Below are 17182 nucleotides of genomic sequence, written 5' to 3'. Positions count from 1 at the left end.
CATCAGTCGTTAAATGGCTATCGCTGGTCTCAGTTCAGTGAAAATGTTTATATCATTTGCCTTCAGAAGTTTTGTTTGTACGTAAACTGATTCCTGATCAGAGGCTGATAGTGCTAGTTAACGGTCCGCCGTGTTGCAAAGCCCGCCCCTTTTTTGTCCAATCACCGACCGAGCTCAAAGAACGACAGCGGCATTAGCCAATCAGAACGCATTATGTTGAGTATGGGCGGAAACTCACAATCATCGAGGAAGTGACTTGTGTGTCTAACAGGGAAATGTTGTTGTCGTCGGGATACAACGACTTGAAAGTATTCGGTTGTAGCGTAATAATGCCCGAATAGTTCTCGGCGAGCACTATTGCTTTGCTGACCAGCTGTTCACCCAGCCCTCGAAGTATTACAGGCGGAAACCACGCGTTGACAAAGTATTACGACATCAGCCTGAGCTTCCCGAACCGAATTCGAGCTCGGTAACCTAAAACCTCCAGCGACAGAGGACGCCGAAGGTGAAAAGCAGGTCAAGAGAAGTCTCCTCAGGAGCTCCAAGCTTTGAGCTCTACTCACAAACTCGGTCAGGATAACTTTTGGCTGCCGCTGGGATGTCTCTGGCCGAGCAGAGCCAGCAGTGGTTCCCCACCAGCGTCCAGGTAACGGTGCACCAGGCTCGGAACCTGCGCGTCAAGGGCAAGAATGGCACCAACGACGCCTACGCCATCATCCAGGTGGCCAAAGACAAGTTCTCCACGTCGGTGGCCGAGAAGAGCGCGGCTCCGGTGTGGAAGGAGGAGGCTGCGTTCGATCTGCCACTCTTCCACCCGGGGAACGCGGAGCGCTGCACGCTGTTCGTCATCGTGATGCACCGAGCTCAGGCGGGACTCGACAAGTTCCTGGGACAAGCTGTTGTCAACTTGCTGGACCTTCACGACAACAAGTCCCGCAAGAAGACCGAGTAAGTGGTGTCTCTCTGGGACCTTCACCATTTTCCTGTTTCCAGGTAGAGCCTGCTGTCTGTGGCGCACATGCAGCAGGGAATGCCCTGCAAAAGTCAACGAAGACAACAGTTCTGACTACGAATCTTTGTAGTATTTCTAACCAGAACGTGTAAAATGAGATATATCACCTGAAAAAAGTCACTTGTTATTAGTCCATCTTCAATTGTTTCAAGCAAGTTTTCCCTTAAAAAGTAGAAAAATCTGCCAGTGGAACAAATGTATTTTTTTCTTCCTTATTACAAGCAAAAAAATATCTATTTTTGTACTATGTATTCAGTTTTTGTTCTGAGATACAGTGTTTGATCAGTCACTCAACACTGAAGTAGTTCAACATCCTTCAACCTGTAAGCCTGGGTTAACTGTAATCAACACAAAGATACATGTTTCTGTTATGATGATCAGTAACACTGAGTGCTGTTTGACAGCATCGTTAGCAACATTTTAAAACCTAATCACCCTTAAAAACATTAAATTGCCATGAGAAATATGAAACAACGCAAGGATGCTAACGTCATGTTGTACTAGTTAGTAAATTACAAAACGTACATGTTCACGGTTACAGGGTTTCATGGACAAACACATCTCGGTAGTGACAGTATGTAAACACTGATTCTCATTCCTCCTAATGAGGGCGTTGGGTGTCATTTCACACACAAATAGAAACAGTGAACACAGTTGCAGCGTGGGATGTTTTGTGTGTGTGTGTGTGTGTGTGTGTGTGTGTGTGTATGTGATGTATTTTCGTGGAAATGGGGCAATGGAGCCTTTCCCCTCCCCTATGTGTCATATGTCTGAGTGGGAAAACAGAAACTATGACGCTGATAGGAAAACAGTGAAGTACAAGACTCAGAGCTGAGTACTTCCCTCTGCCCTCTTCATGTTTGGATGTAACATTTCCCCTTTAGAGGTTGGTGTGACTCCCATCTGCCACTGCCCACGCTGTGATAGAGGCCTGTCTCCAGATATGTTGTCACATTGCTGCTGCTAATACTGCGTTCTATTCAGGTTCTATTTTAACTCGTTCACAGTCCACATGCTCACACCCAGAATTGTTTCATGACTCAGGATGACATCTGTGGTTTGACGACGCATGGGTGTAGCATGGGTGTAGCAACAGTGAAGTTTAAACATTGTACATTCATGCAAAGTGTCGACGTAGACACCCAATTATGTAACTGACTTTTAAAAATAAAACATAGGCGTGAAATGATTGTCACACTGGTAAACCCACCCCAAAGTGGCCGACAGGTGGAGGAGCGTGAGGCGATAGAGGCCTGAGCTCATTCAGTGCTGCAATCAGCTTATTTATGTGTTTATTGTCCAGCTGTATCTGAAGTGTTATCTTGTGTTTGCTCAGGACGTTTTCATACAAAGTTCATTCTGTGTGCTGAGCGGCTTCACTCTCATTGCATGTTCTATACTTCCTCTGTTTCAGGATGGGGATTAGATGTCGCTGATTTTACCTTTAGGCAAATGGTATTAGGTTGCTTTCCAGAGCTGCGACATTGCTGATGCAGGGTGTGATGTCCTGCTCGGAACCAGTGCTGCTCAGTGCTGAAGCTTTAGGACCTCTTATTTTTATTCTTTACATTCTTTCTTGACTTTCTTGGCTTTCTTGTCTGCTGTCCGTTTATTTTGTCTGTTTTATGTTTTATGTTTGTTCTTTCCCACTTAATGGTATGGTTAAATTTAGTTAATTCAGTTAGTATATTTATTCAGTTTAGTTCTTAATTTATCTAGTTAAACTATCGCACTATTTATATTACAGTTAGTACTAGTTTAATTTTTTTTTCTTCCCTACCTGAAGAATTTAACTGCTGTTTGTACGATGTGTTGAGATAACTGTAATTAACTGTAATATTTGACAATAAAGTTGACTTTGACTTTGACATAAAAAAATAGACAAAAATACAGTTTAGCATCTATTAAAATTTGTATTTACGTGTGCTTTCAACATGAGCAGGACATTTGCTGTAAAAGTCAAATTTGTCTCACGTTATTATCTTCATGTAATCCACTGCTCATTGCTTCAGTTACACACATGAATTAAACTTCATCACTGGGACTGAAAACAAAGCGTGTGTTTACCACCTGCTACAAATCTTTTTCAGAAGTATTTATCTATTTATGGCTCCAAAACAACAAACTGGGAACATTGTTATTGGCACTTTGGAATTATAACCTCATTAAAGCCAACATAAAACTAGTTTACTCTTCCGGACAATCACTGAAGGATTTGTATCAGCTTTCATAGAGCCAACTCATAAGCAACCTGCTGCTGTAGTTGTTTGTTCAAACTGTTGTTGCTCATCATCAGGGGACGATTGCCACTTTAAATTCAACTTTTTAGTGTGGCTTTCTGAACATTTGACATAATTCAGAATTTACTGAAATAATATTATGGAAGGTTTTATTGTTTTTTTACATACACCTTCATTTTTATAGGCTCAGAAAATAAGCCCTATGGTTAATCATTAGACAGGTCACAGAGGAAACCCGTCCAGCAGGAACAGTGAGAGCATGCATCAAGGGCACGGCCCTAAGTATTTCTGAGCATGAACACCCTGTGAACCTTTTAATAACCACAACAATGCATTGTCATGTAAGTGAAGTGCACGCCCCTCTGGAGCTGACACTGATGAGCTCGAGAGAATGTGATCCGTCTGTCCTTGTGTTCAGACCTAGTTAGTGATTGTTTGACTTGGCACGCTGTGTTTAGGGTGGGAGAAGAGGAATGTTTGAATTAGGCTCAGTGCAACTTTCATGACATCAAATACAGCTGTGTGTTTGAAAGACTTTGAAGAATGTTCTTCACTCCCATGCTCGTTTCCTGACTGTTATCCCCAGAAGAGCCTGTTTGGATGTCTGCTCCGTGACTATAAAATGACGGGTGCAGCGTTAAACTCCATCTGAACTGCAGATAACTGTTTTACCCACACTAAGAGTGTATGTACATTCTATGACAGAAAGCACCTGAATGTCAGTACGTCTCTTGTAAAGATTGCATTGAATTTCCACTTGACTGGAAGAAACACAGAAGCAGACAAAGATATTTTTAGCCACATTAAGAAAGAGAAAACATGTTTGACCACAGATTGGAGAGACAGTGGGTTCCACAACATGAGGGCAGAGGACAAACAACACCACCACTGGTATGCCAAGGGTATTGATGTTTGTGACGCCCTCATTAGACTGCATCTCTGTGTCGGTGTGTGGAGTGAGCTTGGCTGCTGTTCCTCAATGTGCAGCTCTTTGCATGTGAAGTGATTGTTCTGGGGAAGCAGCTTAAAATAACTCACATCATAAATCGTGCTGAGATACATGGTTACATGGACCAAGCAGAGTAATGTGATTCAAAGTGTAGCTATTGAAGATACATACCAACAAGGAGCTACCCAAGTGGAACAGCACAACTAAGTAGTTGTGATGCTGTGGAAAGGTTCGAGGGTTTGCCACAATGGGCTGTTAAGTGTCTGCGTGTCTAATATTAGTGATTTTATAATTATGTTATAATTATACGGCTGAAATGATAGTTGGACGCTCCTACCATTATCTCGGAGGCAATAAGTGCTTCATCTGTGGTTGGTGTACACCACAGGAATGGGAAGAAGAGGTTCTGTTACTGATGTACTGTTCTTTAACTTGCATTGGATCTGTTATCGTTGCAGAGCAAGTGAATATTGACTTTCGAAAGATCACAATAAAAGTGGTTTGGACACATTCATTTTTTGCAGTAAAGGTCATTTTTCAGATTTGTTTACACTGACAGAAGTTTGTGACTGAGGGTGAAGCATGTTGGTGTTTTTCTGTCTTTTTACTGTTTTTTTTTAATAAGGCTTGATTATAATTTTTCCTCATGGATGTATTAATGGATTATTAATGGATTATTATTATTGTTTGTTTGTTTGTTTGTTTTCTAAAATAAATTGCCTCGGTCCAAATTGTAAATGTTTTGGATTTAATCATACTATGTGACAGTTTTATGTTTTAGCTTGATTAAGTATTTAATTCAGTCATCAATCAGATTTATCAATGGATGATTTTCATAGAAAACTCACTGAAAAGTCTGAGTGGGACATTTTACAGTCATTTGGCAGTTGCAGTTTCTGCTGCAACAAATCATTTCTTGTCTTCATTGTCTGCATTCACAAAGGCTGTGTGTTTTGTCTCATAAATGTTCCCCCAACGTCCTGTTTTCATTTAGTATGAAGGATAATAGGTAATGTGGCCTTGAGAATTAATGTGGCACAAATTGTCCAGAATAAAAATTGGGGTATTGCTGTGTACTGATGTTAACAACATACTCCATCTAAGATTGTTCTGTAAAATGAAAATATAATAATAATAATAATAATGTCATTGTTTCTGTCATCCTCAGTTGGTTCAAGTTGGTGGACAAGAGTGGAAAAGAGGACAAGGCGCGAGGGGAGGTGCTGCTAGATATTCACTTCATGAGAAACAACCTGTCGGCCAGCATGTTTGACCTCTCTATGCAGGACAAACCGCGCTCACGCCTCTCCAAGCTGAAGGACAAAGTCCGTGGGAAGAAAAAAGACGGTTTCTCTGACTCTGCTTCAGCTATCGTCCCCCCTGTAAGCCAGGTCCTAACAGACAGCGAGGGAGAGCCCGATTCCATCTCACTTAATCAAACTCCAGGAGAGAAGAAGAAATCTAAATTCAAGAAGCTTTTTGCCCCCAAATCAAACTTGCAGCGGAACACCTCACAGTCCATGTCAACTCTGGGGAGTCTTCCAGAGAAGAACTCTTCTCTTAGTGGCAGTCGCTCATCTGGCCTCAACGTGGACTCTCCTGAAGGTAACTTGAGCTTCCATACTTTGTAGAGACTCATTGTTTTTGTATGTTTTTCCTCCTGCACAGTGCAATTTAAATAATGGTGTTTTGCATTTCAACAACAATGACCTTTCTCCTCCTACAGTGAAGAAGAAATTCAAATTCCTGGGACACAAGCGCACTGGCAGCTCAGACAGCAGAGTATCTCAGGGTCCCTTCTCCTTACTCGGACGCTCAAAGCACAGCACCAGTGACCTGAACAACCTGTGCATCAACGGCAACCACGTGTATGCGGAGGAGGGGGATCCCAAGAGTGGATCCACTCCCAGTCTCAACAGCTCGGGCCAAGGATCCGTGGAGGATGTCCAGAAACACACCTCTGACTTCTCTGAAGAATCTTTCAGAAGCACACCAGCACCATCCTACAGGCAAGAGTCTCTGGCTGTGTCAGAGCAACAGCGCCACCAAGAGGACGAGGAAAGAAAGCAGGCAGAAGCAAGGCGCTCCGCAGAGGCCAAGAAGCTGGAGGAAGAAGAGAAATACAGAGCTGAGGCCAAGAGACTGCAGGAAGAAGAGCAACGCCAACAGAAGGAGGAGCAGGAGAGGAAGAGACTCTTCTCTGAGGAGGAAGCAAGAAAGAGGAAACAGCAGGAGGACGAGGAGGAGAGAAGAAAGGAAGAGGAAGAGCGCAGGAATTGGGAAGCAGCAGAGAATGAGAAGCTAGAGGAGGAACGTCGCCGATTGGAGCAGCAGCGACAGGAAGAGCAGGCACAGAAAGGGCAGGAGGAGGCCTCCATGAGCGAGAGGCTCTCGTCTCTGTTTGGAATGATCCGAAAGAAGGAGGACAAGAAAGAAGTGGCCCAACAGCACAGTGAAGAGGATTTACCCTCACAAGATCCCCCCACAGACGCAAGAGAGCCCGATCAGTCCGTCTCCCACAGGTCCACCAACCCGTTCATAGATGTTCCCCTCATCTCAGATACTCCGGCGAGCACTGATGGAGGCCCAGCTGACACATCCAGCCTCAGCCCACCAGTTTCCTCTGCCATGGTCTTCCTCAACCGTGCTACAAAAGTGTCTAAAGTCAAACCCAGGTAGGATTATTTCCCCTTTCCTATTGCTTCATCATATTAAGCGATGTCATAAAACGGTTCAGAGTGTTCTATCAGTGTGACACAGGGGGCGCTGTTGGTTACCTGCCCACACAGCACTTCCTGCTTTCAGTCAGGCTGCAAGTGAACCTGTTTTAATAAGTGACAGAGGGAGAACACACATTCCACAGTTAAAAATATACAGTATTCCGATGTAAGTAGTGGTAAGAGAAGTACAGGTCGCTCAGGGTCAAAGACGTTTGGAGAATTCCACACTTTTCTCTTTTTCTTCTTGTTCATGTGAGCTCTACCTGCTGTTTTGGCTTGAATAACCAAAACTCGGCTGCATCTGCCGTTGACGGACCTGTGTGACCTGTTTGGTCGGCCTCATGAGCAGCAGGGAGTGTCTGTTGCAGATGTTGTGGAACAGGTTGCAGGCTGTGGGAGGTCATAAGAAGCCACTTAGCCACGGTGTGACTTCTTATTCAGATGTCTTAGGTACATTAGACTGTTTTGTTGGTGGACTGTTTCTTTTATTGGGATCGAAATGGTAAGCAGTGCTATTGGAGTGTTGCTGTGGTAGCTTGGAAGCTGGAGTTGTTTCTGTTATTCAGACTTGACCTTTTGTTGGATGTGATGTGAGGTTGGTCGGACCTGTTCTTGTGCAGTTACCGTTGAGGTCATGAATCGCAGCGGTTGCCCATCGATAATCAGTAGTGAAGAAATAAGTTTATTATTTTCAATGGTAACCTTTTTAACCTTTTTAACTCTGCTACAGTGGAATTTGTTCTCACAGATCACATGTGTTTATCTCAGTGTCCTTGCCAGGGGTGCACCTAACATTTTTAGTGACTTACTCACGTGAGTACATGAGGACATGAGGTTTATTACTCCCCTCCCTCTCCTCTGCCATTGTCCCCACAGTCTTTCCACAAAATAGTAAGATGCCCACGAACCGTACTATGACATGATGTATCTGGCTTTTTATAGCGGCTCATTGTCCCAGTGGTAGTTGGGGAGCTGGTAGACACACACACACACACACACACACAGACAGACAGACCACCATTTTCCATATCCACCACCATTACTTTACACACACACACACACACACACACACACACACACACACACACACACACACACACACACACACACACACAGACAAGCTGCAGGAATTCTTGATGGGCTTACACAACTCTGTCATAACGTCAATGACAACTGACGTCCATTTACCATCAGTGACATGTAACAAATCTGATTCTGAGCTGTCGATCACAGTTAAATCCACCGCTGCATGTGCAGACGAGGAAGTTCATGTCAATGCTCAGGTATGCCAAGTGACATAACGCGTTCCTGATCTTTGTTGGGCATGCGTACCAGTTATGTGCCTCCCTGGTCATAGGTCATAGAAAAAAATGGATTTTTGTTGTGATTTGTTGCTATGACAACTGCTGGCTAATTTGGTGATGGGTTGTACATTGGTGGAAGTAACGTTGGGTTCTATGATGGTCACACTGACCTGTAGGCCTTTGTCTTCACTCCTTGGCAGATTGGCTCATTCTGTGACGTCTGATCAAACTGACCCCCAAACCCCCAGTCAGCAGTGTCCCTCCCCAGCTGCCTCTGAATCCACTCTCTCTAGCGTCCCCTCCGAGTCTCCTGAGACTTTCTCCAGCCTTCATTCCTCTCTGGCCCCACCACACCTAAGTCCGAGCCTGACTATTTCCAGCACAGAAAATATTCCGTCTGTGGAATCGTCCGCCATCATGTATGACAGTAGGAGAAAAGCCCTGCCACCGCTGTATGAGACACAGAATGGTGAGAACAACCGTGCCCCAGCCAGAGAGAACAGGAACTCTGGATACGTTGAGGCAGGTGGATCCCAGCAAGTCAAAAAAGGTGCTCTGCCACTTCCTGATTATGAAACCCTATTTCCCCAGAGAAGACATGGAGTACAGGGGCAGACTCGATGGGACCATATAATTGCTGAGGTCAATCAGAGGAATAGGGACGCTCCACCTGTACTTCTGGGTCCAGAGATGAGTGTGGATGGCCCGGAGGAACAGGAACTCAAGCTCCAGTCTTCTCTTTCACAGGAGAGTCCTGCGGTGGGCCGTTATAAATCACATTCTCAGGAAGCAAAGCCTGTCTCATCCAAAAAAGTAGCAGCCCCAGCTCCCCCGAAACCAGGGGTCTCTCCAAACCCTAGAACAGTTGGACATTCTGGTCACGGACAGACCAGCCAATCTGTCAAAGGGCCAAATCCCACCACAGCCCCAAGACTGGGGAACACTTGGGCATCAGACAGTCTCTCAGGGATGTCCAGAGATGAACCAAAGAAGGTGTTGGACTCGTCCCTTCCAGCAACACATGCGCCCAGACCATCAAGCCAAATGGATTCTGCAGCGCCAATCGAACAGAGACAGGTCTCCGCGGACAAAGTCCCCTGCAGCCAAACCCAGACAAAGAGTTAGTTTGAGAGAGTCAGCACAAGAACAAAGTTCTGCCATCACTCAAGATATGTGTGATGAAAATATAACCGGTACAACCCAAACATCATCCACGGCCGGTTTGAGTGACCTGGACAGTGAAGGCAGATGGGGAAAGGAGAACGTCGTACTGTTTGACCCATTTCCCCAGCACGGAGCTTCTCTCCAAAGACCCTTGGGCACAAGTGAATCAGTCCCAAGAAATAGACGGTCTTTTTACCAGCAGTGTCCGTAAAGAGAAGAAACCAGAGGATCGAGGGATGACCACCAATGATCTGGATGAAATCTTCAGTCAAGACATCTCCTCAGATCCCTTTGCCAGTTTTAATGACAATGACAATGGTGAACAAATTAGTCAGAGGAGCAGAGTGAACAATTCTGAACAAAGTCCTGCTTTCCAAAGACGAAACTCCCAGAGGTGGAAGCGTCACTCTGTGACTGACTCAGAAAAGGCTCCCAAGTCTTGGCAAGAACGTGCCTATGAAGAAGAAACTGCCACGGCCGCAGCTAATCAATGCATCCCGGCGCGGGATGTTATGAGCGAGTTCATCACACCGAAGAAACCAGCTGACACGAAGAAACAAACAAATGTTAGTGGGGAAGAGAATTCTTTCAGTTCTGAATATTTTACTGCACCATCTACCTTTGATTCCTCAGACTCCCTCCAGGTTATTATGGAGGAACCAGCGTCACAGGCAGGAGTGTTGTCTGGGGGAAAGCCTCCTTTGCGAGCGTGGGTCTCCCCCTCTGAGGTTCAGCCTATCAGTGCTCAGAATAGCAATGGAGGAGGGCTAGCTGTGACTTCACGCAGGTGAGATTGACCAGGCTCCTTCTGAACTGAATGTGTCTGCTGCTACTACACGGGTACATACAGTAAATGCTGTGCTGGGACTTACCATGGGTGTTGCTCTTCAGAAAGCTGTGATTTGTTGATGTCTGGTGTCTTGGATCACAGAGGGACATTTGACGTCAGCTCCATCCAATCAAACATATGTTTGGTGAAGTTTCTCCTCCGTCAAACCCTCTGTTTTGTCTCTGTAGTCATGTATTTGATTTGTTTACAGGCCTCATCCGGTGAAGCCCATGAACTCATTGGAGAGCCAGCATTTTATCAGCACCCCTGCTGTGAAAGATGTCAAGGTCCATGGTAGCACACCGGCAAAGATCGCGGTATGACGGCTCTTCGCTTTTGACAGCGTGACCCTGTCAGTTGTAAATATTACTACCATGGCTTGTGTTGTTGTTGATCTGCCCTCTGCAGCTGTCAGACTCGGCGGGCAGTGGGCCGTACACTCAGCTGACGCAGGAGGAGCTGATCACGCTGGTGGTGAAGCAGCAAGCGGACCTCTCCAGGAAGGACGCGAAGATCGTAGAGCTGGAGGAGTACATCGACAAGCTGCTGGTCCGCGTCATCGAGGAGAAACCCACCATTCTACAAGCACTGAACTCTGCCAAGCCAGTGTGAGGTACGGAGCACAACAACGAGAGCTCTGCTGAGGGATGTGTGCGTGTGTGTGTGTGTGTGTGTGTGTGTGCGTGTGTGTGTGTACTCACTAATAGATATAATATATGAAGGTCTTAAAGCATTATGCACTTTTTTCAGTTTCCACGTGGATTCAGACTCAAATTTGTTTATTGTTAATTGTTTTGATTCCTTAATAACAAGCAAGTAAAGTGTGTATTTAATCAAATGAATGTATTTGTATGACACTAAGGTACTAGAATGTACTTTAAAACTAAACTGAAGTACATTCTAAAGTACAGACTTTAGTTTGAGGGATACTGGTTTTATCTACTCTACTTATGATGCAGAAACGTTTTCCTTAAACTTTTTACACTGGTCTTATTTATAAATAAAGAATAATCGTAAACATGCCATTATACAACCATTCCAAATCAGTTGTGTTTCCTCTCACAAGGTCGTTCCTGCTGATTTAATCATCACAATCAATCGTTTTTTTTCAGCAGATTTATTGACTTGACATAGAAAGATTTAATTGTAAAAACCAGCAATCAGTGGAAACCCAAAGCTACTGTTTAACCAATAGATTAAAGTACACTCTAGCAAATGCATGTTTGTTCTTCATGCCAGGTATACTATAGAGGCTATACAGTCTTCACTGTGATTGATTGAAAACCACAAGAAGTAAATGGTAGTTGGTAACAGGAGCGTCAAGCCTGTCACCAGCTGACATGAATGAGTGAGAATATATCTGTGACTTCATTTATTACTATTATTATTACTATTATTCGAGGCCTTTGCAGAAATTGCAGCAATATAAATCCTAAGAATGTACAGATCTGTGCCTTCTGAAACTGTTCTTATGAGTGTTTTTTTTTTTTTTTTTTGCTGGATGACTGGTTCTTGACTATCTTTCTTCCTCTTCTGGGCTGAGCGCCAAAAGAATGTGCAGCTAATATGTTTGTCAGGAATCAACATAAAACGTCTTTAAGAAGCGCCGCTGAGCAAAATCTGATTTTATTTGAAATAAAAAATACCAATTATTAAATCAGTTTGTTTTACATTCTTGAGAGAAATGAAGTCTGCGTTTACACATGAATCAGTGTCGGTATTCTTTCACAACTGTTCAGACAAGCAGTCGAGATTTTGTTCCCTCTAAGACTTTTTAAAGTCACAGCAACAATTTTAATATCTCTGGGAGATAAAGTATCTATCTGTCTATCTAACAAGGACAAAACCTCAGAAACGTTATGACAACAAGGTTTATACACATTTTATCACCGGTAACGTAGCCAAGCTCAACATTTTTAACTTTTAGTAAGTTACAGTAACGGCATGAATGAATCCAACACATCTGTATACACATGTAAACACTGTACAGAAGCCTCAAATGTGTATTCATCCACCAGTGAAAATAGTCCCTACATAAATCACTGTTAACCAATATATTTCATCTGTTCAGACCCCCTCAGAGCTGGGGGAGGTGCAGTGAGCTGACAGAAAATAACACATCACAGGAACATCTCCTCATGCAGACCTGTCCTCGGGCAGGAGGTCGATGTTTATTTTAGTTGAGAATTGGCTGTATCAGACGGATGCAGATGTAACGGGAAGATGTGTTCACTCGTTTCTATGACTATTTCTCATCATACAGATAAGAAATGTAGCTACAACTACGCTATGCTGCTTCCTCCCAGTGTCATTTCCTGGTATTATCACCTCGTCAGGTTTCTTTCCCCACTGGCTACTGTCCACTTTTTGCTCTTGGACTCCTTTAAATGTAAATCCATGCCCTTTCATCTGCATGAAGCAGACAGGACCTTGCTGTGTTGCGACAAATGTCAGCAGCAGTCTAGAAACGATGTTTGACACTTCTTTTATCTGTTCTGCTGCGATTTATAAACTGTAACATAATCACTCACAAAACGGAGACGACGCTCGTGATTTCAGCTATTTACATCTATGTAAATATGAATTACATGAAGTTCTTCGACCATGTCACACCCGTCCAGGATGTGTCTGTTCTTGGCAGGAAGCTGCCCGCTGTCAGTCACGATGTTACACCAATCAAATCACAAGGTCAGATCACAAAAATGAACACTCTGCGCAAAACGTATCGGTGGGTATGGGTAAGACCGACATGTGTACAAACGTGGCGGTCAGGATCGGCATCCGGCGTGTCACGATTGTTCTGATCAACAGCCTCCGACAGCTTCACAGCACCACGCTGGCTGTGGCGCAGTTATTGGCAGCGATTCCGATTCGACGCCGGCACGTGAACATTTTCCGTAGTTCGGCGCGAAAGCGGTCGTGCAGCCAGGCGTAGAGGAAAGGGTTGCAACAGGACGAGCTCATGGCACACAGGTGACAAAGCAGCTGAATGAGCAGGAAGTACCGCTTGTCAATCAGATCAATGTCAATGTCCCGCAGTACGTTGAACACGCTGATGGGCATCCAGCAGATCCCGAAGGCGGCCACCACGAGGCTCACCAGGCGGAAGGTCTTGCGTTTGCGCATGCGCTGAGCCTTTGCCTGGCTCTGGGTGTGGTGGCCCGGAACGACACAGTTCCTCAGTTTGACGGAGATGCACAGGTAAGAGATGCAGAGGGCAGACAGAGGCAGGAGGTAGGTGATGAAGAGGGTGCCGTATGCGTACGCCAGCCGCGCCCCCTCCTGACCCATCCAGAACTCCTCGCAGATGGTGAAGCCCTCATTCTTAAACTCCACATGGTAGGTGTGAGCCACAGCTGGCGCCACCAGACCGCAGGAGAGCAGCCAGACAGCAGACAGGAGGTAGGTGCATGCCAGGACCGAGATACGCTTTTTCAAGGGATGTACTGTCGCATAGTATCTGTAAAGAAGAAGAGAGTCTTAACTGTGAATCTTCTGTTGAATTCAGCTCTGCCATGAAGGCCGTCAGCCGACAAAGGTGAATACTGCCACGCACACTGTCACGATCTCTAACATCTTTCACTTCTCCTCAGTGACAGCTGTACTTGAAGTACTTCTGCCCCCCTCTGGTGTACGTACCTGTCCACACCAATGGCAGTCAGAGTGAAGACCGACACATACACCGTCACGGGCTGAATGAGATACACCAGGTAGCACATGAAGTGGCCGAACACCCAGCCGTGAGGGTTGAAGGCGTACGCCAGCGTGAAGGGAACGCAGGTGGCACACATCAGCATGTCAGAGAAGGCCAAGTTTCCGATGAAAAAGTTGGTGACGTTGTGCATCTTGCGGGTTCGACAGATGACGTATAAGAGCAGGTAGTTGCCAAAGATGCCCACCAGCGCCACCAGAGCGTAGCAGGGAATGAAGAGCAGCTTGAAGGACTGCAGCAGCTCCACGCCCACAAACTGGGGCATGCGCTTGGAGGAGTCATTCTGCAGCGCCACCTCAAATACTTGGCCGGTGTCATTCCTCATCACCTCCTGCATCACACATGTTGTTGTGAGTTCTGCAGCCCAACCGCTGCTGGTGCCTTCCATCTTTACAGCTGAATGGGTGGAAACATGATTATAAACGGTGCACATCCAACAATGGAAGATTTGACCTTTTATCTCTGGATGTGACTTAGCATTAATGAATTCTTATGGATGGAGTATGTTCCTGTGGAACTACAGACATACAAAGGCTCTGTGAAAGCATACTCATAATGTTCCTAATTTCCTGTGTCTTCATAACCCCCCCTTACTGGACAGTATTTGAACAGAGATTTTGTATAAGGCCCAGATGAATTATAGTGATAATAAGCCTTTTACCCTTTTACATTTTTCTTTCTAAAAGCATCATGACATTGAGAGAAAATTGTGGCGGTTGTGCAACAAAGCAACTATCCAGTGGTGATTCAGTTCAGAGTAAGAAACGTGAAGGGAAACTGGATAAAACTGGATGACAACATGAGACATCGGTGTGTATTAATTACGTAGGAATTATTGGAATTATGACACAAAAATGTGATTCAAGATGAAGTAATATTGAAACACACTGACAGAAAACAACTGACACAATTGAATTGAATGTTATATACACACTGCCAGTCAAAAGTTTGGATACGCACGCATGCGCGCGCGCGCGCGCGCGCGCACCACACACACACACACACACACACACACACACACTGCTGAGCAGCACTTAAGATATTATAGAATGCGTGTGCTTGCCCATAGAAGATGAACTAGTGAAAAACAGTTTACATAAGATGTAATTTTTAATGTTTTTGTGTTATTGCAGCCAACACGCGCTCACAGACGGATGGGGTCTTATTATGAAAAACAAAAAACAAAAAACTTGAATAAAGGAGAAATTCTTAGAAAAAAAAAAAAAGATTCCAGTCATACACGGATAACGAGCACTCGCTGGCAGGAAGTAGCTCACGTACCGTCGGCAGACGACCTCCCCCGGTGGATCACAGCAGCGGTGGCCGCAGGAGATGCAGCGTGAAGCCGCTGGGCGCGTCTGGGCAGGAGCGACGTGCGCGTCCGTCTCCGCTGCACGCACGCGTGTTTGTGAGCTCGGCTGCTGCGTACGGGGAGACACGTTTTCACCTGTCTCTCTCTCTCTCTCTCTCTCCGTGTGTGTGTGTGTGTGTGTGTTGTTACTGGAACCACATAAATGAAGGCTTTGGTGCCGTCCTCGGTCATGGATGCAGCTCAGGTACTGGACCAATGTTTGAACTGTGCTCACAAACATTTGCCACAGGGACTGAGGGCCGACTGATAAGGAGGTGACGGGCTGAGGTATCTGTACACGTCTTTGCTTTTGTGAGGAGGACAATCACAGATGGAGCTCTGTGGACGTGATGTTTCGCCTGTGCAAACTGAGACCAAGAACAAGAGCAAGCACAGACTAAACAAACCTGAAATTCAAAATCAATAGTGCCACGTGAAACTAGATGCCCAGACGAGGTACATGGTTTCTGATGTTATGGTCTGGGTGGGAGTTGTATTCCCAGAACGCCTGTTGGTTTGTTTGGACTGATTAGACAGTAACTGGCCCGTCTCTTCTTGTTGCATGCAGCTGGTCCCCTGACAGCAGGATGTTTCATCTGTGAGGTTGGAGACTGCAGATCAGTCAGTGTAAAACAAGTTGAAAAGCGGCAGGATTCAGTCTGACCAGCAGAGGGCAGACAACAACATTTGAAATGTTAGTTAGTTAGTTAGTTAGAAGTTGGGAGTAGCCAGAAGTAGCCAGAAGTCTCTTCCAAGTATAATAACCAACTGTCCACAGCTCCCTAGCTGCATAAAAAAGATACACAAGAGAGGTGGAACAGATACAAAGATGCTCCTTACCATGTTTCACCCCAAGTCCAGTGTCCTAGTAAGTGTCAGCACCACCTTCCAGGAGGAAACCCAGAAGGAGCACAAGCCCTTACAGGGCATGTACCACCAGCAAAGAGAGGAAGGAGGAGGCTGGAAAAGGCTGGACTGAAGGATAGCACAGAGACTACTACTCATGGCTGCACAAGACAGGCCCTGAACACCAGAGCATCTGAGGCCGGAGTCTACCACACCAGACAAGACCCCTGAGGGCAGGCAAGGCATACATGGAACAGCACAGTATGTACCAGGTAGCGGGCATAGTGTACAGGAAGTGAGTACTGAATATGGACAGCACAGCACAGTATGGAAGACAGTGGTGGGGATAGATGTAGTAATCCCAACACAGAAGGAAAGGAAGGAACACGAGAAGCTTGAGAAATACCAACGGCTGAAGGAGGAGATATAGGAGGAGATATGTATATATATATATATATATATATACATATATATACACATGTGTGTAGGGATCTAAAAGTCTGTAAGTAGAATAGATGATAACATGATAAAGTTAACGAGTTATTTTTACTTATTTATACTTATTCTTCCATTTTCTTAACATGCACAACATACAAATTATCAGTTGGCTCCTGTTTTACTGAAAACATCTGGGAAACCTGGGAAACCTTGAAACAACATTAATCTTCAAAATCCTTTTTCATTATTGATGTCAAACATACACACACAATCTCTATATGGTAGGGAACACATAAGCATTATATTTGTGTTTGCAGATGAGACTCACATGTGTTAGAAGCGTTTTCTCCTATCAGAGCTGTCAGTCATTCTACATTAAAGACAGTGCCTGCTGGTCTCCTAGCAACACTGGCAACACACAGTTATACAGTGATGGACCAAATGAAGTACACGCTGTGTACAGAAATGTTTAATTGGAGTGCTTGGACTGAAAAAAAACATCAAAAGCCTCTATGACTGCATGCTGATGTTCTTCTCACTTAAGTTTTTTTTACTATTGTTAAATGTGTCCCATTGGCCAAAGCGGAGAAAATGGCTCAAATCTGTAGTTCGTCACG

At 44.9% G+C, this 17182-nt stretch overlaps 2 protein-coding genes across 2 annotated transcripts; one reads left to right on the top strand and one right to left on the bottom strand.

Annotated features, from left to right (window-relative positions):
* Nucleotides 1-598: 598 nt before the first annotated feature.
* LOC144739762 (uncharacterized) lies at nt 599-10830 on the top strand. The gene is made up of 8 exons (XM_078622661.1): nt 599-948; nt 5370-5806; nt 5928-6334; nt 6509-6876; nt 8474-8956; nt 9517-10176; nt 10430-10535; nt 10627-10830. The coding sequence occupies exons 1-8, from the start codon at nt 599-601 to the stop codon at nt 10828-10830; spliced, it is 3015 nt and encodes a 1004-aa protein (XP_078478787.1).
* A 2211-nt stretch (nt 10831-13041) lies between these two features.
* LOC144739764 (prolactin-releasing peptide receptor-like) lies at nt 13042-14318 on the bottom strand. The gene is made up of 2 exons (XM_078622663.1): nt 13858-14318; nt 13042-13678 (listed from the first exon to the last, which is right to left on the bottom strand). The coding sequence occupies exons 1-2, from the start codon at nt 14316-14318 to the stop codon at nt 13042-13044; spliced, it is 1098 nt and encodes a 365-aa protein (XP_078478789.1).
* Between the last annotated feature and the right edge of the window lie 2864 nt (nt 14319-17182).

The sequence above is a fragment of the Lampetra planeri genome, unplaced genomic scaffold, assembly GCF_965212315.1.
Source record: "Lampetra planeri unplaced genomic scaffold, kcLamPlan1.2.h2 scaffold_1694, whole genome shotgun sequence".
Classification (NCBI taxonomy): Eukaryota; Metazoa; Chordata; class Hyperoartia; order Petromyzontiformes; family Petromyzontidae; genus Lampetra; species Lampetra planeri.
This window is presented reverse-complemented; position numbering and strand designations above follow the sequence as displayed.